Source organism: Suncus etruscus, chromosome 14 (assembly GCF_024139225.1).
Source record: "Suncus etruscus isolate mSunEtr1 chromosome 14, mSunEtr1.pri.cur, whole genome shotgun sequence".
Classification (NCBI taxonomy): domain Eukaryota; kingdom Metazoa; phylum Chordata; class Mammalia; order Eulipotyphla; family Soricidae; genus Suncus; species Suncus etruscus.
Genome location: NC_064861.1, coordinates 73,359,639 through 73,380,932, shown reverse-complemented (window position 1 = coordinate 73,380,932; position 21,294 = coordinate 73,359,639). Strand labels below are relative to the sequence as shown.

Genomic DNA, 21,294 nt, shown 5'->3' with positions numbered 1-21,294 from the left:
ATCAGAGCAGTGCCAGCCCATCCACCTCTCTCTCTCCCTCCCTCCCTCCCTCCTTCTCTCCCTCCCTCCCTCCTTCTCTCTCTCTCTCTCTCTCTCTCTCTCTCTCTCTCTCTCTCTCTCTCTCTCTCTCTCTCTCTCTCTCTCAATTCCAGGATGTAGCTGAGAAGGAAAGAAAGGAAGGTTGTAATAGCAGATACAGGGCAAAGAGAGGAGAGGAGGGTCCAGAGAGCAGAGAGACGGGGGTATGGAGGGGTGAGGAGGGGAGAGAGGAGGGTCCTGAAATCAGAGAGACAGGGGTGAGGAGGAGAGAGAATTGGAGCCTGACAGTGAAGCAAAGCTCGAGGCACAGCCCTGGCTCAGGGTGCTTGCGCCTGTCTTAGAAAGTATCTAGGTACTCTGGGCTTCTCAGATCACCCAGGCCTCATGGGGTTCTACACACTGCTCGGTTGGGACCCCCATCTCACTGTCCCCGAGGGAACAGTTCCGGGTTGGCTTTCTAAGATACAGAGCAAACCCACGGCAGGATGGCAGCCAGGCATGTCAGGACACCTCACCTGACTTGATGCCCTTGATGGGGTAGGTAGCATGTGCCAGGAAGTTGGGGTCACTGAACATGTCCTCCTCATATACCACAAAGCGCAGGAAAGCCAGGTTGGGGTCGTAGATCTCAAAGGTCACTTTCTCCTGAGCCGGGGCCCACACAGGACTAAGGCCATTGTCATCTGGAAGGATGGGGACACCGTCAGGTACACAGGGTGATGGTGGGGGGAGACACTACTCTCAGATGGGACAGGGGCTGCTGGACTGAGACAGGCCCAGGGTGTTGTGACCCTGTCCCAAAGGGCAGTGGGTCAGGTTTAGAACCTGTCCTGGGGAAGAAGTAGGAGGGCCTGAACACAGATAGCCGCCCACTACCCCTAATGTCAGGGCTTAGAAGATGCTGTTGCTTCTCACAAGGAGGAGGAGAAGGACAAGGAAGGAGGCCAGAAAAATGGCCTTCAGGGCCCCAGGACTCACTCACGACCGTCGTCTTGAACTTGTTGTTGTCATACTCAGCCCCACAGATCTCCACCTCCACAAAGGGGCAGGCGATGCTCCGACCAAGTTTGGGGAGATGCCGAGCCCCCAGGACCTAGACCAAAGGGAAAATCAGTGCACCCACTAGGATCCTGCCAGGAAAGCCTGAGGCCCTACAAAGGGGAGACACAAAGTGTCCACTGTGCACCACAGGGAACCCCAGAACCTCGCTCACAAATCCAGGGGGCCTAGAGGTCAAGCTCTATCACAACAAAATATGGAGAGAATATGGAAGCCTTAGACTTTCTTTTGGGCAGGAGGGTAGAATTGGACCATATCTGGATGTTCTCAGGGGTTATGCCTGGGTCTGAGGAGGCCATATGGGATGCCGGAGATCAAACCCAGGTTGGCTGCATGCAAAGTAAATGGGCTCCCCATTGTACTATCACTCCAGTCCTATAAAATTATTCTCCTAATGACCCTTTTCCCCAAGACCATTGGTGACACAGCTTCCTCTTTTTATTTTCCCTCTTTTTAAAAATAAATTTTGAAATGGGGGGTCACACTTAGCAGTGCCAGGGATTAGACCAGGCTTGATTACAAAGTTTTATTTTTTCTTTCTTTATTTATTTTTTTATTTTTTGGTTTTTCGGGCCACACCCATTAGATGCTCAGGGGTTACTCCTGGCTATGCGCTCAGAAATTGCCCCTGGCTTGGGGGGACCATATGGGACGCCGGGGGATCGAACCGTGGTCCTTTCCTTGGCTAGCGCTTGCAAGGCAGACACCTTACCTGTAGCGCCACCTCACCGGCCCCTCAAAGTTTTATTTTTTCTTAACCTAAAATAATTCTTCTCCACCTTCCAGACTCTCCCAAGTCACCCAGAGGTACAAGATCAAAACACTGCTTACAAAGCAATGGTATATTCTTTGGGGAGCTGGATGGAAGTGCCCCAACTGACAAGTAGGGAACCCAACTCTGTTCCCCAAGGGATTGTTTCCTCCCAGGGTTTGCTGGGCTAGTGGTGAACCTACCATGTGCCCAGCCAGATGAAGCATAAGCTGGACTAATCCACTACCCCTAGGGATGCACAGAGAGATGGGGATACCTTTGCTTTCCCTTGGAATGACCAGGGGTACAGATAGCTAACGACAGGGTGAACCCAGAGTGCTGGGGGTTGCACAGGCCAGATAGAGGCAAACCCACCTTATTTTTTATTTTTTTATTTTTTGGGTTTTGGGCCACACCCGGCAGTGCTCAGGGGTTACTCCTGGCTGTCTGCTCAGAAATAGCTCCTGGCAGGCACGGGGGACCATATGGGACACTGGGATTCGAACCAACCACCTTTGGTCCTGGATCAGCTGCTTGCAAGGCAAACGCCGCTGTGCTATCTCTCCAGGCCCGCAAACCCACCTTGACTGTGAGTGTCATCTGTATCTTCCTCTGGCTCTCAGACACCATGGGCTCGTACTTCTCTGCACGCATGCTCTCAGGCTGCAGCACATAGCCCGTTCGCCCATTGAGGGAAAACAAGGCGTGGTTCATCTGCATGTACTTATCTGGGAAGGCAAATGGGGTCAGGGACCAGGAATGGCCAGCAGGGCCGAAAGGTGTCTGTTTGGGGGTAGAAGGGTGGTATCCCCCATTCAGGGGTGAGCAGAGGAATCCAGGACAGAGTCTCAGTACATGGCGAGGGTGTTTGACTTGTACAGGGACAGCATGGATTCTATTCCAGCACCACATAGGGTCCCTTCAGTCTTCCAGTCTTCAGTCTTCCCTGAGCACAAGGCCAGTAGTTAGCCCTGAGCACAGCTGTGTGTGGCCCCAAAATTTTGTATAAAAAAAAAGAAAAAAGAGGGGCCGGCAAGGTGGCGCTAGAAGTGTCTGCCTTGCAAGCACTAGCCAAGGAAGGACTGCAGTTCGTTCCCCCGGCGTCCCATATGGTCCCCCCAAGCCAGGGGCAATTTCTGAGTGCTTAGCCAGGAGTAACCCCTGAGCATCAAATGGGTGTGCCCCCCCCAAAAAAAAACAAAAGAAAAGAAAAGAAAAGAAGGAAGGTAAAAGGAAAGAAGAAAAAAAGTAAAGAGAAAGGGAAAGACGGAAGGAAGAAGGGAGGGAAGGAAAGGGGAGGAGAAGGGGAAGAGGGAAGGAGAAAAGTAAAGGAAAAAATAAAAGGAAGGGAGGGAGGAGAAAGAAAGAAAAAAGAAAGAAAGGAAAGAAAGAAAGAAAGAAAGAAAGAAAGAAAGAAAGAAAGAAAGAAAGAAAGAAAGAAAGAAAGAAAGAAAGAAAGAAAGAAAGAAAGAAAGAAAGAAAGAAAGAAAGAGAGAGAGAGAGAGAGAGAGAGAGAGAAGGAAGGAAGGAAGGAAGGAAGGAAGGAAGGAAGGAAGGAAGGAAGGAAGGAAGGAAGGAAGGAAGGAAGGAAGGAAGGAAGGAAGGAAGGAAGGAAGGAAGGAAGGAAGGAAGGAAGGAAGGAAGGGAACAAAGAAGGGAACAAAGAAGGGAACAAAGGAAGAAAGAAAGGAAGGGGAAAGAAACCCCCTAGAAACCTTTATTACAGGAGAAAATATGGCCTTTTACCTACATACTTGGTTTGGGAGCCCTGTTCAGTTGTGCTCATGAGCTAGTCCTGGTTCTGTGCTCAGGGGCTCAGGGCTCACTCCTGGCATGCTCATATGCCAGAGACAGGTGCCAGAAACAGAACGTGAGCCTCCCACGTACAAAATATGTGCCCAGCCCTTTGAGCTCTCTCCAGCCCCCTTTATCTATTAATTTATTTTTATGATTGAAGGCCACACCCAGTGGTGCTGGAGAGGGGGGATACATGGTGCACAGTATCGAACTGGGGCCAGTGGGCGAAAGCATCGCCACTGTGCTGTGGGACTGTTAAAAATACAACACAACACAAAAACCAGGAAACACGAGTCAGGCAGGACCACAAAATCCGGCACCAAGAAAAGGGGGAATGAAAAAGGTGAAAACTGACAACAAAGGGCTGGAGAGCTAGCACAGCAGTAGGGCGTTAGCCTTGCAAGTGGTCAACACAGTACAGATGGTGGTTCGAATCCCGACATCCCATATGGTCCCCGGTGCCTGCCAGGTGCAATTTCTGAGCACAAGAACCAGGAGTAAGCCCGAAGCGCTGCCGGATGTGAACCCCCCCCAATAAAAAAACTGACAGCAAGACTGAGTTTCTGGGGTTGGGGTCAGGCCCCTAAGCTGGGCATTTACCTGACAGGTGGGCCCTGAGGCCATGAAACCCACAGGTGCCCCTCAGAGGTCACTAGCCCGGAGGAAGAGAGTGAACATCTGAGACGGGCAGGAGGACGGGAGCCAAGGGGAATCCCAGCCCAGGCACTGAGCCCCACCTGCCGTCTGAAAGTTGAGTGCCACCATCTGCGCGCCACAGAGCCAGAGGCGGAAAGGGTCGTAGTTGGAGGAGTCGACACGCTGGCCCTTGGGGTAGACTCGTGTCAGGCCCCTCTGGTTGTACTTGAGCAGCTCCACGGGCTTCTGCCGGGTCACGCTGTCCGCCTTGGTCTCCACGAAGGAGCGGATCTCTCGGAAGTCGGGGTTCTCTGTACATGGGGATGGGAGATGAGGGCCCTTACTGTACTGGCTTCCTGTCCTTGGGGAGCCCAGAAACTAAAGGAAGGGGGTGCCTCTGAGCCTTGCACTGCTGCAATGAGTGGTCTGAAACTGTCACCCTCACAGTGAAAGGGCAATCTCGGTAAGGAAAAAAAAAAAATGGAGGGGCCCAGACAGATAGCACTGCGGGGAGGGTGTTTGCCTCAACCCAGGTTCAATCCCTGGCATTCCATATGGTCCCCTGAGCACTGCCAGGTGTGTCCCCCCAAAAAAATATAATAATAATAATAATAATAATAATAAAAGAAGTAATGTAATAGGCTTTCTCCTCCAGGGAGACATGAACTGCTTCAGCCTGTTGGGGGGGACAACCAGGGACTGCGGGGCGAACAGGTGCAGAGAAGACAGGAAGTCCAGATGTAGGGATGAGGCGCAGCCCTCTGTCCCTCAGTCCTGTGCAGGGTTTCCCTCGACGCACAGTGGGCCCTAAGCTCAGGATCTTCCTTGTAGGCATGTGCAGGGCCCAGGAGTAGCGATTCCTGCCAGGAACCTCAAAGAGCACAGTGGAGCCATGCAGCTCGGTCTCACTTCTCTGAGCCACACAGGGAGTGGGGAGACAGCTCAGAATTAGATTCTTCTGGAAAGTATGGTTTAAGCCAACTGGCACCTCTGTGTGCGCTTGGGTGGGCCCCACACATGTCCTGAGGACCAAGACACTATTAACCCGGGACAAGACACAGGTCCTGACCAGTCATTGGGCTGTCTAAATGGTGGAGTGTGTCTGGCCCTAATGACACTCACAGCCTCCCAGAGACAAGAAGGGCCAAGCCACTTCAAGAAGCTGAGGTGTAGGACGGACACACACACCCTGGAGTCTGTGGGAGACACAGGACTTTTAAATCTTGGGCTGTGAGAGGCACAGATCCTGCCTGCCTGAAGTCCCAGCTCTGAGCACTCCGCCACCCCAGGATGCTCCGGGAAGTACCGAGGTTGTCCTTGGTCTTGCTCGTGGGTCTGCAGTAGACTACCAGGTCTGACAGCTCAATGGCGATGGACTGGTTCTTCTCCCAGTACTTCATGCTATTTTCCTGTGGAAGCCTTGCCTCAGTCGCAGCTGTGCACCCCCACCCGTTCAGGCCCTCCCAGGCTCCCCCTGAGACCCGTGTCCATGGGGATTACAAACTCTCCAGGGAGGAAATACAGTTGGAGCCAGGGGAGCCCAAGATGACTACAAAGGCAGGGTGGGGGGCGGGGGCAGCTCCCTGCTCTCTGCGTTTGCAGACTTTAGTGAGGTGTGACTTCCTAGACATCCCTCCCCTGTCCCACCCCACCTCACATGCCCCAACTCTGTGCCCATTACCCGAAATCTGTGGCTGGGACCCACCTTGGCATCCATCTTCCAGGTGATCTCACGGATGCTCTGGAACCACTCGAACAGTTCCTCCACACGGTCCGCAGCGAACTCCACCGGAGGGTCCCCCTGCTTCTTAGGTTCCAGAATGAAGACGAACTGCTTCTGGTTCCTGCCCTGGGGGGCTTTCACTGTGGGACGGGGACACGGAAATGAGAATCTCTGAAGACATCCAGAAGCAACCTGCACCATGAACTTCAATACTGTACCTTGCACCCCAATACTGCACCCTGAAGCCTAATATAGCACCCTGAACCCCACCCCAAGGCCATGAGACCCCCCCTCAGCTCTCCCTAGCACCAGGCTGGAGCCCAGCCAGTGGTCACTAAGGAGAGAGGTTTTCTCACCGGTCCATGTGCACAGAAATCCCACTCGGCTCCCACCTCACACATCCCAGCATGACTAGGAAGTGGTGGTAAGCCCTGTTGGATGGGGCCCAGCTGGATGGTGCCCTGTAGTGCCTGGCAAGAGGGTAATCTGGGGAGCAGGCCAAGCTAGTCCTTGAGGCAGGGCTCCAAAGAAAAAATTGCCTGTGGCACCCTCTGGGCCACCAGCCCCTTGGAAGAAAGCCAAAAGGCCCTGCTGAGAAGCCGCCAAGGGCCCCAAGTTCCCAGCCCACTCCTTCACCAAGGACACCTAGGCACCCCGTTGCCCACCCAGCCGAGTGGAACAGGGGCTTGCAGAGATGATGGTGAGGTGAGAGGAGAAACAACCGACCATCTCCCACAGCCCTGCCAGGGGCTCAGGCCCTCTGGGGTGTGGAGAAACAAGTCAGCGAGCTGGGGAGGGTGGGCAGTCAAGGCCAGAAGTTATTTCCCCTGGGCACACGCACCTACGTTATAGCTGTTGAGGTCCAGGATCCCCTTGCAGAGACACCCTAGTGGGTTGTCTTCGATGATCTGCAGAGAAACAAGCTGGAATTCATTAGTCCGAAGGAGACCAGGAGAGACTTCCCTGCACAGACGCTGCTTCTGGGACTTGAACATCTACATTTTTGTTTTTAACTTCATCTACAGGCTAAGAACTAAGTAAAGTAACAATGCAATGCGGGAGGTCCTGGAGGACTGTAGTGATAGTGCTGTAGAAATGTGCCAGAGGGGCCTGAGAGATAGCATGGAGGTAAGGCGTTTGCCTTGCATGCAGAAGGTCGTGGTTCAAATCCCGGCATCCCACATGGTCCCCCGAGCCTGCCAGGAGCAATTTCTGAGCATAGAGCCAGGAGTAACCCCTGAGCACTGCTGGGTGTGACCCAAACCGCCCCCCCCCAAAAAGAAATGTGCCGATATTTTTATTCCTATTTTTATCTTTTTTGGGTGTGTGACCTGTTTCTGTTTTCTTCTCTGTCCACCCCCAAATGCACCGACAATATAATGTAGCACCATTTCTCCCTGCAAAGGCACACTAAAAAAAGGGGGAAATCTTACATATAAAAAAGAATTGTTATCTACTAGGGATAAGAACTCATACTTGTTTACAATACAGGGACATCTCCCACTCGGACCCAACTTAGACACCATCCGTCCAGCCTTGAACCCTGGATCCCAGATATAGAATCGACACAGTTCTTCACAACAGCTACAGGAAACAAATCCCATCTGGGACATCCTTAATACTGCTGGGCTACCAAGTGCCAGCTCTAATATGATATCTTGACAACGAGGAAAATAGGAGCAACTTGACCTAAGAGCAGGTTATCCTACCTCACCAGCTAAAGATAAGACAAAATCAGAAGACTTGTCACCCTTTGGTCGGTCCAAAAGCCAAGATTGTGATTTACAGATGACTGGCTGCTAGAACCATGACCGGACTGTATATATCTTGGGACCAATAAAAAAAACCCTAGTCTAGGGTTTGAACTACAACCTGCACAACAACCATGATCCCCAGTTCCAAAGGTCTGGCAGAGACAATTGCAACGGAATGGGGCTTCTGGAAACACAATGAAAGACGCTATCCTAGGTTCCATACTAGGATCAGTGCAAAGACCAAGACCACCAACCACAGATGGATTAAAATGATACTGAGGGAACAGAACTTTTCGAACCACAAAGAAAGACTTCATCATAAGTCCCACTCCTGAACCTATGCAGATACTGAGATCTCTAGATACAGAGGTCTGATTTTATCACCCAGGACGAAGCAAAAGTCTTCCAAGCACCACAAAAGAACCACCGGGAGAGTAAATGAACTTGAGCAGAGTCTATAGTTAATCCCATGACAATATACTCCAAGGGTGGAGAAACCCCATATCTCTTAGGCCAAGTGAATTCCTTTAAGAATGACCCCAATATTTGGGCCCGGAGAGATAGCACAGCGGCGTTTGCCTTGCAAGCAGCCGATCCAGGACCTAAGGTGGTTGGTTCGAATCCCGGTGTCCCATATGGTCCCCTGTGCCTGCCAGGAGCTATTTCTGAGCAGACAGCCAGGAGTAACCCCTGAGCACCGCCAGGTGTGGCCCAAAAAACAAACAAAAAAAAAAAGAATGACCCCAATATTTACTGTGCCAGTGCAGGAGGGGAAAAAAAGGCAAAAAGCACAAAACATCTTTTATTTTTTATATATTATTTTTTAATCTTCATTTTTTATTATTTTTTTTATTTTTATTTACCTATCTACTTTTTATCGATTTCTTTGTTTTGGTGTGGTTATTGAAGTTGTTGTCCCCATTTATTTTTTTTTCTTCTTTTCTTTCTTTATGTGCTCTGCCATGTTTTTTATCTCAAGACTATGGCTTTTTTTGTGGTGCTTATCGTTATTGTTGGAGTGCTCACTGGATATTTGACACTTCTTTATGCACTGTTGGGGTGTTTCACCTTTTTCTCCTTCGTCTCTCAAACCGATGATGAGAGCCTCTAGAAGGATTCCGCCCATTTTCGGCATGTTAGACTTTTACCCCAGTTTATTACTTTTCTCTTCTTCAAAAAAACCACATAACTTGAGGTTTTTTTTTTTTTTTTGGACCACACCCATTTGATGCTCAGGGGTTACTCCTGGCTAAGCACTCAGAAATTGCCCCTGGTTTGGGGGGGACCATATGGGATGCCGGGGAATCAAACCACGGTCCTTCCTTGGCTAGTGCTTGCAAGGCAGACACCTTACCTCTAGTGCCATCTCGCCGGCCCCAAAACCACATAACTTGAACTATCCCCAGTTAGAGGGGGAAATAAGGGAGGCACCAAGACCAAGACTACTAAGTAGTAAGCTAGGTACAGAGGGGACCACATATTCTAGCAGCCCCAAGGGTGAGGGAGGAGGATATGGAAGGTAGGACAAAAACAGAGGTGTAGGGAGGACAAATCGGTGATGGGAATCCCCCTGATTTTATGTAAATATGTACCTAAAATATTATTGTCAACAATATGTAAGCCACTATGATCAAAATAAAAATTATATTAAAAAAAAAAAGAAATGTGCCAGAGACTTCAACAGCCCCGAGTTTCAAATACCACCCAGGGCTGAAGAGGGCTTGACAGAGTGAGCAAGTGCAGGTTGGAACATGTTTGCCCCAAGGACCGCATATGGTCCCTGAGCACTGAGCCAAGAGTAGCTCCTGAGCATCCCAGGTATGGCAGAAATACTAACAAATGGGACAATGAGTTTACTCCTAACACACACCACAGGCAGGGCTGCTTTCAAAGGGCAAAGGCCTATCTCACTTACAGGCCCCAAATGTGCCTCCAGCAGCCACCAGTTCTCCTGAGCATCACCAAGGCCCTGGTGACCCCCAGAACAGAGCACAGAAAAACACAGAAAAACAGCTGTTTTTTTTGCTGCGCAGCTAGCAAGTATCAATAAGAGGGGTCCCCAGGACTCTGAACACTGAGAGTTCCCTTAAAGCATCTTCCCACACCCCAGAGTAGCCATGTCATTCCACAGTCTGGTTTAACACAATCTAGACTGACGCCAGCCCCCTCTTGCTCAAGAGACCAGGACTGTACCTGTACACACACACACACACACACACACACACACACACACACACACACACACACACACACACACACCTGCCCACAGGGTCAGATCACAGTATAGACAGAGTAGTCAGACATATGGACACCCTCCCCTTGAGCCACTAACGTTGATTCTGCTGGGGGTTGTTCTCAAGCAGTGCGCAGGAGGGCACTGCAATTCTCAGCCAACTGGGCCACAGGTTCAACTCAAGGACTCAGGATCTGGAGGCCCATGGTTTGGGGCCTCCAAGGATGACCCCACTGATGCTTGGGGGACTGCATGGATCCAGGAGCCGAACCTGCATCAGGAGCCTGCATAGGACGCTTCCTATGCCAGGCCCTCTCCTCCAGGCAGTCACTACACTGTCCTCCTTTGTTTTCCTTTGGTTTTTGGGTCACACCCAGTAAATTACTCTGGCTCCGTGCTCAGAAATCACTCCTGGCAGGCTTGGGGGAACCCTATGGGATGCCAGGGATCAAAGCCAGGCCAGCCCACATACAAGGCAAATGCCCACGCACTGTACTATCACTCCAGCCCAACCCACACTGCCCCTTCTGTCCTTAGAAAACTCCTCGGGTGGGGCCGGCATTGTGGCACTAGAGGTAAGGTGTCTGCCTTGCAAGCGCTAGCCAAGGAAGGACTGGTTCGATCCCCTGGCGTCCCATATGGTCCCCCCAAGCAAGGGGCGATTTCTGAGCACTTAGCCAGGAATAACCCCTGAGCATCAAATGGGTGTGGCCCTAAAAAAAAACAAAACAAGAAAAAAAGAAAACTCCTCGGGTTTAAACAAGGCCTAAGTGTGCTCAAGGTAGGGCTGTATGGGGGAGCAGTGACACCTGCCGGGATGCAGGGAAACGGGGTGATTCTGGGGGAGGCAGCACCCACCTGCTTCTCCATCTCCTCCACATCGGCCGTTGAAATGTCCTCGACGTAGTTAGAGGGGAAGTACTGCTGAATACGGGCACCATAGTCTCCTTTCCACCTGGGGCATGAAAGGGGGGTGTCAGCAAAGCCTGGCAGCCACTGTACATGGCTCTCTGAGGCAGGCAGAAAGGCAGAGGGTAAGGCAGGCAGAAAGGCAGAGGGTTCTTGGCATGAGCCTGGTGCATGGGAGGGACCCACCAGTCACTTATGCATATCAGCAATGGCACCTGGGCATGGAGACATCCACACCACCACCTTCCAGGACCCCAGAGACAGACCAGTATCTCCGTGGTGCCACAATAGCCAGTACCCCAACCATGGCTGGGGAAAGGGGCCTGAGAGCGTGACACCCACCCAGCCCCCCGATGGGCTGTAAGAACCGAACCCAGGTCAGGAAGCAATGTTGCATATAGCCTAACCACTCGTTTGATTTCTAAGATGCCAGGCCCCTTCCTCCAGACAGTCTTCCCATACAGCCCCTCTACCCTCACTCCACTGTCAGCGTTGGACAAGTCACAAGGCAGCTACGAACTTCTCTGGCTTGAGGTCCCAGCGCTGAGTCCACAACCCAGGAGCGGCCATGGGGCTGGAGAACCCCAACCTCTCCCCCTTTTCCCACCAGTCATAGCCGAGTAGCAAACCCGCCCACTCTGACCTCTTCTCTACCAAACCATGCCATCACCAGAATTTTTCAAGTCCAGGCTCCTCAGCAAAGGCGGTTCTGCCTGGACATGCCTGGGACTGACCAGGAAATATTTCCACAGCCCCGAGACCCTCAACAACAAGTCCAGACCCTTCCTGCTGTCAATGTAAGCAAATCACAGAAGACTCAGCCCTGCCTCCCGCAGCAACTCTGATCATAGACCAGTAGTCTCCAGGCACCTCTGCTGCTCACCTCCCTGCCCAGCCCTGCAGTTCCCAAGCTCTTCAGACCCAGTTAAGCATTCCTCCTCCAAGCTGTCTCCCCTGGCTGCCACTGATGAAGGCAGAGCTCTACCCCCTGGCTATCCACATCTTGCATGGCACCTGGATAGGAACCGTGTAAAGCATAAATCTGCAGTGTGTTGTAAGGGATGCACACGTCACAGTGCTGGGCTGAACATGCCTGAAGACCCTCTGCCCAGAAACCCATAAACATGGGATTCCCAGCTCCAAGTCCATGGCATGCCAGACTCTGGGATCAGGAGTGAGTGGGTTCAGCCCAAGCCCAGAGCCAATGCAGGTTCAAATCCTTGACCCTACAAAGGATCCCCGAGCAAAGAGCTCTGAGAACCACTGGGTGTGACCCCAAAACAAAAATCAAGAGGGGGCCAGAGCAATAGCATATAGCACGTAGTGCTTGTGCCTTGTATATGGCCAACCCAAGTTCAATACCCAGCATCCTATGGTCCATCAAGCCTGCTAGGAGTGATTCATGACTGCTGAGCCAGGAGTAACCTCTGAGTATCACTGGGTGTGATCCAAAAACAAAAGCAAAAGAGAAAACACAAACTTAGGCCCCATGACTCTTGAGAGCTGCCTACATTGGTCTGTGCTGAGGTGAGCTAAGTTCCCTGGTGGTGACATATGGATGCAGGAAAATGGGGAGCACAGTGCTTGGCCAACAGTGAGTGTGCCCCACCTGGCCTAAACTGTTAAGTGGCAATGACATGCAGGTGGCATATGCTGGTAGTAGGAATCATGTGTGACTGTCAGAGAGCGTGTACACGTGGCTACCTCTTCTTTCCAGGGTATGACAAGGTCCAAGGCAGAAAGATAGACAAAGTGGCTGCCTTCCAGGCCTTACCAGCCCCCAGGCTCCTTGGAGACGTTGTGGATCAGGGCCCCACGACAGAAGCTCAGCTCATCGCTTCGCTTGGCTTTGTAGTCGTAGAGTGCTTTCACGGTCCTCTGGGGCTTTTCGGGGGAGACAGAAAGGCAATGGTCACCAAGGAGACCCCATCCCAGCCTGTAATGCATCAAGGAGCCAGAGGAGACAGGCTCGGGTTACAGCGGCATCTACTGGCTACAGCATGGCACTGCTAAGGAGCTGAAGCTTCCAACTCATGGGAACGGGAGGCTTCCAACCGCGCCACCTGCTGGCTAAGAGATGGCACTGCCATTGAGTTGCTGCCCACTACCCCAGTCATAGACAGGCAACCTTCAACCTCGCCATCTGCTGGCCAGAATGTGGTATTGCTATGAACTGCAGCCCCCAGGTCCTGGGGCAGGCGGTTCCCAACCACGCCACCTGCTGGCCAGGGTGTGGCATTGCTATCAAACTGCAGCCCCCCCCCCCCTCCAAGTCATGGGGCAGGCAGTTCCCAACCATGCCACCTGTTAGCCTGGACATGGCACTGCCGAAGAGCTACAAGTCATGGGGAAAGGCAGTTCCCAACTATGCCACCTCCTGGCCGGGGATGGCAGCTCCAACTTAGCACTGATGACCCTGAGGACAGATAGTTTCCCTAACCTCCTGCCTTTGAACCACCCCCAGGTAAACATAGCCAAAAAGATACCCACAGGAGTTCCCACAGCAGCAAGAACAAACCAGGGGAATAGGCTCAGGACATATCTCCAGCAGGGTGGCTCTGCCACCCAACACACATCTGGGCACAGGGCCCTCTGGGGAAAACTCTCACCTCAGAAAAGGAGAACCAGGCCCTTCCCAGGAAGCAGAGCATCTGCCCCTTAGGACACCAGGAAGCTGGGTCAAGTGTCTTCCCTGCTCCTTCCTGCTCAGCTTCAGTTTCCCCATGAGTGACATGGAAATCATAATGATGATGGAAGGAATTGCTACTCAGTTAAGCCCCAACACATCCTGCACACAGCTCTGCCCAGCCATGCTCGAGGACTTCCAGTCCTTGCAAAAGGGGTGCATGCTGGCCAGAGACAGAGAAGTATAGAAAGAAACTTGTCTCTGAATCTCTGTAGGGCCACAGGCAAAGAACGCTGCCCCCCCCCTGCCCAGTTCTTCCTCTGAGGTGCCAGTGGAATGTTCAATGGACACAGCAGGATAGAGAGGAGGAATAAAGTCATCCCAAGCTGCAGGCAGGGGAGGGCATGGCAGAGCGTTGGCACTGCTTGGAGCTCTGAACAAAGGGAGTCTAAGAATCAGGGGTATCTGAGCCCCGCCAGTGAGCAAGAAAGGCCTGGAAGATTTGGCATGAGAAGCCGTGCGGCCCATAGGCAAACGCCCCCTCTTGAGATCCTGGCAGAAGGGTGGGATTCTAGTGACCTTTTCTCTGGAGCCAGAGGTCAGGTTCACTTGTTTCTACTCAAAAAAATAAAACTAAAATCAGATAGATTTCTGCAAGAGATAGCTCAGGGCTCAGAGGCTCAGACTTTGTAAGTGAGAGGCCCAAAGTTTGATCCTGGCACTTCATGTATACCCACCCACCCCACACCTGGCTGGTTGTGGCCCTGGAGCCCTCCAGCACCACTGTGCCTGTCCGTTAAAGAGGGTTTTTTTGTTTGTTTGTTTGGTTGGTTGGTTGATTAATTGATTGATTTTTGGGCCAGACCCATCTGCACTCAGGGATTTCTCCTGGCTCTATGCTCAGAAATCGCTCCTAGCAGGCAAGGACCATATGGGATGCTGAGAATTGAACCCAGGTCCATGCAAGGCAAACCCTACTGCTGTGCTATCTCTCCAGCCACTGTGTGTTAAAGTGGACAGAGCGGCTGGTCCAAGATCACTGGGAGCCTCAAGCACTGATCAGGGGTCCAGAGCAGGATGGCCTGGTAAAAGTTTTCTCCGTGTTCCCTGTCTGTATTTAGGGGGCAGGGCCTGGTGTCAGGGGTGAGGCTGGGGTATACAGGTCATACCATGGATGGGTTGATCTCGCTGGGGTCCACATACATTCTACTGACATCATAAAGGGAGTTGATGTCTCTTTCCTGAAAAAGAACCAAGAATTCTGGTGAAAACACAAACCTCAGTTTTCTATTTTTTAATACAAAATTATATTTTTTATAACTTTGTGGTTACAAAATCGTTCACGGTTGAGTTTCAGTCATAGAATGTACAACACCCTTCACCAGTGCACTTTTCCTGTCACCAATGTCCTTAGTTTCCCTCCCCCTCCCTCCCCTAACTGCCTCTGAGGCAAACATTCTCTCTCTTCTCTTTCTGTCCCTCTCGCTCTCCTTTTTTGTGGTTGGCACTCTTGCTAATGAAGGGGTACCATGCAGATCACTTTATCCCCTTTCAGCACCCAGTTCTTGTCCAGAGTGATCGGTCCCAACTCTCATTGTCACAGTGGACTGTTCACTACCCTCACGGCACTCCCCCCTCTTTGTGGCAAGCTTCCTACCATGGATGGATCCTCCTGGCCCTCATTTCTATTGTCTCTGGATATCATTACCATACTACTATCTTTTGTTTTTCTTATATCCCACAAATGAGTGATATTATTCTAAGACAGATCCTAGTTTTCAAGTGGACAGCATGCACCTCACTTGCCTGAAGCCCCAAGTTCAACCCCCAACTCTGTGCACAGGCCCTGTCCAGCCCCCACTGCAAGATGGAGTCTGCACCAGACCGAGCAGCACTTACAGTGGCCCTACACATTCCTGGTGCCCCCCCCAAGCACCCCTAAAAGCTGAAGTGCTGAGCCCAGCCACACCTAGGCCTCCCTGACCACACTTGAGAAAGCTGCACAGGAAATTGCAGCCCGGACACCAGCACCCACACACCAGGCTCGAGCCACACCACCTTGGGCTCCCCTGCCTGGAACCCACCTCTGACTCAGTTCCCACGTTCTGCCTTCTTGGGACCAGGGGCATCTTTTCTGTCCTCTCCTGGCCCCAAGAGACCCAGCCCTGACACCAGCCCATTAGAGTCTCTTCCCTCTAATGATGCCCACTGAAGTTGTTGCCCGGAATTCATAGTTCGCTAGGGCTGCTTGTCCCTGCCATGTGGCTGGAATGTGATAAAGCTCATTCCAGTGATTCATGGATCCTCAGGATCAGAATAGGAAATACAGAAATCAGATCAAGTTTGAAGCTATCAATTCAGAGAAACCGTTTTTGAGTCTCCATCCTTGGTTTTTACTCCACGCAGACATATACATGCACTCACATGCCTCAACTCAGCTCCTATGTTCCCCCAGATTTGGTCTGTTTGGTCTCACCCCCAAGACCTTTGCACATGCAGCCCTTTTCCATCCACAACCACATGTGATGGCTCCTTCAGCTCACCCCATCCTTCCCCTCAGCCCCCGCCTGCCTTAAAGCCCCCAATGCACAAAGACTCTCTCTCTCTCCGACCCGCTGTGTTTCCCCTGCCACACCCTGAGCAGAATTTGATGCTGCAAGCCCAGAAACAGTGCTAGACATAGGGAAGGTTGGGCTGGGCCACCTACCATGTTGTAGCGCTCCAGCAACTCGGGGGTGACGGGGTAGCGCAGCTTCATCTTGCGATACAGCGCGTGCTTCTCGTAGTAGCTCACTAGCTCCACCAGGCTCTCGAAGTAGGCTGAGGTGCCAAGCACAAAGTGGCGGCCATCCCGGTTGATGCGGCAGTGCTTCACCTTGCCCTTAGCCCTGCAGGGACAGGGACAAGGAGTCAGTCAGCACAGCCACACAAGTCCAGGGGTCCAGGACCCCCAAGGGGCCCAGTGAAGGGGGCAGGAGGCCCCCAGGACCTCAGTAACGAGAGCCTTTCTTCTGCAGACAGAAGCTGCTTCCTTCTCAGCATGACTCTTCAACATCATGTTAGACCCTGGGCAGGAGAAATGAATGAACAAAGCCAAGAACCATGGACCCTGGGCAAGGGCCTGGACTGGTGGAACCTGAACCTCCCTGTGTGTCCATGTGGGTCTAACCCTGGAACCTGTTTCCTCCACCACCAGAGATTTGCAAGTGGCAACGTCCCATTGACATATTTGTGAGTGTGTATGTTTGTGTACATGTGTGTATGTGTGTGCATGTGTGTATATATGCAAATTTGTGTGAAAGATGCCCCTATGATGGAACTGAATGGAGCAAAATAAGTGGTTAAGAAGATTAGAATTGGGCCAGAGAGATAGCACAACGGTGTTTAGATTTTTTGTTTGTTTATTTTGGGGCCACACCCAGCGGCGCTCAGGGGTTACTCCTGGCTCTATATTCAGAAATTGCTCCTGGATCGGGCCGGGCAGTGGCGCTAGAGGTAAGGTGCCTGCCTTGCCTGCGCTAGCCTTGGATGAACCGCAGTTCGATCCCCCGGTGTCCCATATGGTCCCCCAAGCCAGGAGCGACTTCTGAGTGCATAGCCAGGAGTAACCCCTGAGCATCACCAGGTGTGGCCCAAAAACCAAAAAAAAAAAAAAAAAAAAAAAAAAGAAATTGCTCCTGGCAGACTCAGAGACCATATGTGATGCCGGGATTTCAACCACCATCCTTCTGTATGCAAGGCAAATGCCCTACCTCCATGCTATCTCTCCAGACCATGAAGATTAGAATTTAAAGAATGAATCCAAATGGCTGTTTTAGATTAGCTGGTTTCCTCTTTATTTAGATGTTCAGTGATGTTGTGACCAGCAATGTGCTCTACAACCTTAATTCTTGTATATCAACACGTTTATGACCAAACTGGTTCTGTTACAAAACATTCTGCTAAAATCTGCTGTTTGGTGCCAGAGTGATAGCACAGCAGGGAGAGTATTTGCCTTGCATGCTGCTGACCCAGATTTTAATTCCCAGCATCCCATGAGGCTGCCGGGGTGATTTCTGAGAGCAGAGCCAGGAGTAACCCCTGAGCACCAATGGGTGTGGTCCAAAACAAATAAAATAAAATAAAACCTGAAGTTTCCCCAGACCCTGCAAAGGGGTAAGTGAGGCCTTCATACTCAGAGGAGCCTAGATCTCCACAGAAATGCAGCTGAGAGCATCCATGGGCAGCCCCTCTAACCCTTTTTCTCATCTCCAACTATAGCACTAATTCTGGGAAAGTCAGCCATGTCTTATCTACCACTTGCTTTTTTTAAATAAAGTTTTATTAAAACACAGTAATACTCAATCCCATAGGTATCACCTATGACTGCTTTTGCTAAGGTGGCATTGCCAGGGAGATGCCACAGACTGCTGAGCCTCACAGGTAGAAAAATCCTCACCCTCTGGCCCTTGGCAGAAAACACCTCTGCTTTAATATTATCATCTGGTGCCCAGATCACTAATAATCTTCAATGGTCCCACCATGACAAAAGATATTTTTTCCCTTCAAAATGAGAGTAGGTCTTTTATTTCCTCATCTTCTTGAAACAAAAGGCAGAACAATCCAAACAAGAACAGATTTCTCTGTCTTATGGGCTTTCATCAGTAAAAACAAGAAGCATTTGGGATAAGTAAGTGTGTTAACCTAAACTTTACCACCAAGAGCTATAGAAAGGCATCATGAGGGGCAAGGCTGGCCAGCTACAAAAATGTTTGTTCTCTAAGGGCTAGAGAGATAGTTTAGCAAGCTGAGCCTATGCTTGGCCTGCAGAAGGCCAAGGTTCAATCCCCAGCACTGCCAGGTATGGCCCCAGAGCAAACAAAAACACAAGCTGTACATCAGATTGTCACTGTTTTTAAAAACTTCCCTCCTGATCAGCCATGTTCTCCACAGTCCTGTTAAAAAAAAAAAAAAAAAAAAAAAAAAAACAGATGCCAGAAAAGTCTGCGTGGTTGCTTCTCTACAGTAACATTTTATTACCTTCAATATTGACTTTCTAAAAAATACTGCTAAGTAGAAACACAAGTTGCAGCACAAAACTGGAGCGTGGTCCCATCTGTGTTTCCAACAAATGGGGCAGAAAAGGCCCGAGGCGTCTGCCTGCATCTCTCAGAGTCTAGAAGCAGGTGTCAGGGAGTGTCCTGTCCACACCAGGTAAGGGCAGAGATGGAAGGAGCCAAGTGGCTGGGCCTTTGTTGCGGAGTCTTAATTTTATATACAGAGAATATTCTGGGGAGGGGTGTCTGGGGGGAGGTGCTGGGACTCAGAGCACGTCAGCCTCCGGTTCTTTCTGGGGCCATCAGGGGTCACTCCTGAGCACAGAGTCAAGTATAGTCCCTGAGAACCACCTGGTGTGACCCAACCTCAACTCCCTAAACCCCAGGAAAATAATATGAAATCATGTCATTCAGCAACACTTGGGTGAGACTAGAGGACCATGAGAACACAGAGGGAGAAGTACCAGGTGACCTATGGTATCTGTAGCTCATCTGTGGTCAAGAGAGACACGGTCAGGGGAATGGAGGTAACTGATGAGGCCAACTTTGGGGCAGGAACAAAAGCACAAGGGGTAGGGCACTTTCCTTGCACAAGGCCAACCCAGGTTTGATCCCCATTATCCCAGATGGTCCCCCAAGCAATGCCAAGAGTGATTCCTGAATGCAGAGTCAGGAGTAAACTCTGAGCACCACCAGGTGTGTGTGGCCCAAAAAAAACCAAACAAAAAAATTTTAATGGAAAAAATAAAGGTTGGGCACCTATGTAAGTGGGGATAAGACCAAACCAGACTTGTACTGCTCGGGTTCAAATCCTACCTTGACCACTCACTGGCTACACACTGAGCAGGTGACTGAACCCCTCTCTGCCTCAGTTTCCTCCTAGAGAAATCAGGAGGCAGTCTCCCAATGTGGGTGGAAGAAGAAGACATGAAAGCACACGAGTGCCCCTGGGGAGCAGAGATGGGCACGGGAGGGTGCTTACCTGAAGGTGATGGCGTAGGAGTTGGTGCCTTCCCGTTTCCGGATGAGGAAGGCGCCATCCCGAGGAACACGCATCAGCATGTCCTCCGCTTCCCCACGGCTCAGCCCGTCGTAGTACCACCTGCAGCAGAGGACAGCAATACCGGGGTGTGACGTGGGGTGACCAGACAGAGTTCGGGTACTCACTGGACATGGCCACAAACCCCCCAAGATGCTCAGGGCACCTCTCTGTGGGTGCTGGTGATGTTCATCTCCAGGCAGACATGCAAGGAATCGGGGCTAAGAGTGGTTTTCTGTTTATCTCATGGCTATTTTGGGGGTTCTTTTTTTTTTTTTTTGCCTTTTTTGGGCCACACTCAGTGATGCTCTGAGGTTACTCCTAGCTATGCACTCAGAAATTGCTCCTGGCTTGGGGGACCATATGGAATGCCGGGGGATCGAACCACGGTCCATCCTAGGTTAGCACATACAAGGTAAATGCCCTATTGCTTGCGCTACTGCTCTGGTAACAAGGGGGTTCATTTTTTAGTTCTTTGATTGTGCTGTTGCTCAAACCCAAGGCTCAACACATGCAGGACAAACTGTCTACCACTGACCTTCTGTTTCCCTGGAGATGTGAACTGCAGTGTTTTAAAGGCAAGCCAGGTAGGTGGGGTCAGGAAGGGAACCCACATTGCTGACAGTTACAGGGCTTCCCTGGTAAGACTCATTTTAGTGGCCTCAGCTTGAAAAAAAAAATTTTCCCCTATTTCCAGAACTAGTCCACTGGAATTAAGTGATCCTAATGATATTCGTTTTACTCTACTTTTCTTCTTCTTTATTTTCTTCCTGCTTTCAGAACTAACAGAAATGGATTTTGGTGGGCAGAAAGGTATTACTAGGGACCAGAATTTGCTGCTGAAAAATCAAAGCCGAGGGGCTGGAGAGATAGCATTGAGGTAGGGCATTTGCCTTGCATGCAGAAGGATGGTGGTTCAAATTCCAGCATCCTTTATGGTCCCCCGAGTCTGCCAGGAGCAATTTCTGAGAGTAGAGCCAGGAGTAACCCCTGAGCGCTGCTGGGTGTGACCCCCCCCCCCCCAAAATCAAAGCCAAGAACCTGAAAGCTCCAGCAGGAAAGGAACAGAATGACAGACACAAGATGTTAGTACAGGGAGCTGGTGTCAGGAGGCATTTCAAAAGGCCTCTCAGGACCATGGGGGCATTAGCTTGGGTCCAGGGCTGGCTGCAAGGATGAGAGAGATATTGCCCGGTGTCTGCCCCAGCCCCCACGTACGGCTTGGACTCGTGGGGGTTGGGATTGGGCACGGGGTCAGTGAGCCGCAGCTCGAACTCGGCGCAGCGCAGGTGGGCCTCGCGGTAGTGCTGGATGAGGGCGTAGATGCTGGTGAAAGTGAGGTTGTCGGTCAGGTAGTACTTCATGATCCCACCGTCCATGGTGGAGCGGATGCGGCAGTGCTGGACGCGGCCCGACCGCCTGCAGGAAGAAGACAGAGCAGTGGTGGCCGGGCTGGCCCTGGCACCCACTCACGCCACCCTCTGCTCTCAGAACAGGCCCAGAGTTTGAGTGCCAGCTGAATTCCAGAATATTCAAACCCCATTTCCCCACAAAATTCCCTCTTTGGGGCCGGAGAGATAGCACAATGGTAGGGTGTTTGCCTTGCAAGCAGCTGACTCAGAACCAACAGTGGCTCGAATCCTGTCATTCCATATGGTCCCCGTGCCTGCCAGGAGCAATTTCTGAGCACAG

The 21,294-nt window shown here is 51.2% G+C and overlaps 2 protein-coding genes across 2 annotated transcripts in view; one reads left to right on the top strand and one right to left on the bottom strand.

Moving 5' to 3' along the window:
• GCSH (glycine cleavage system protein H) overlaps positions 1–21,294 on the top strand; it is a 729,662-nt gene that overhangs the window by 314,314 nt on the left and 394,054 nt on the right. The window lies entirely within an intron of this gene.
• PLCG2 (phospholipase C gamma 2) overlaps positions 1–21,294 on the bottom strand; it is an 81,534-nt gene that overhangs the window by 13,505 nt on the left and 46,735 nt on the right. The window contains exons 17-29 of the mRNA XM_049786270.1: positions 20,821–21,021; positions 19,546–19,665; positions 16,235–16,415; positions 14,697–14,768; positions 12,676–12,785; positions 10,851–10,947; positions 6,847–6,913; positions 5,988–6,145; positions 5,589–5,691; positions 4,384–4,593; positions 2,432–2,577; positions 1,018–1,132; positions 555–722 (exon numbers count right to left, since the gene is read on the bottom strand). Coding sequence (XP_049642227.1) covers positions 555–722; positions 1,018–1,132; positions 2,432–2,577; positions 4,384–4,593; positions 5,589–5,691; positions 5,988–6,145; positions 6,847–6,913; positions 10,851–10,947; positions 12,676–12,785; positions 14,697–14,768; positions 16,235–16,415; positions 19,546–19,665; positions 20,821–21,021 — 1,748 coding nt within the window. The remainder of the gene's footprint in view (positions 1–554; positions 723–1,017; positions 1,133–2,431; positions 2,578–4,383; positions 4,594–5,588; positions 5,692–5,987; positions 6,146–6,846; positions 6,914–10,850; positions 10,948–12,675; positions 12,786–14,696; positions 14,769–16,234; positions 16,416–19,545; positions 19,666–20,820; positions 21,022–21,294) is intronic.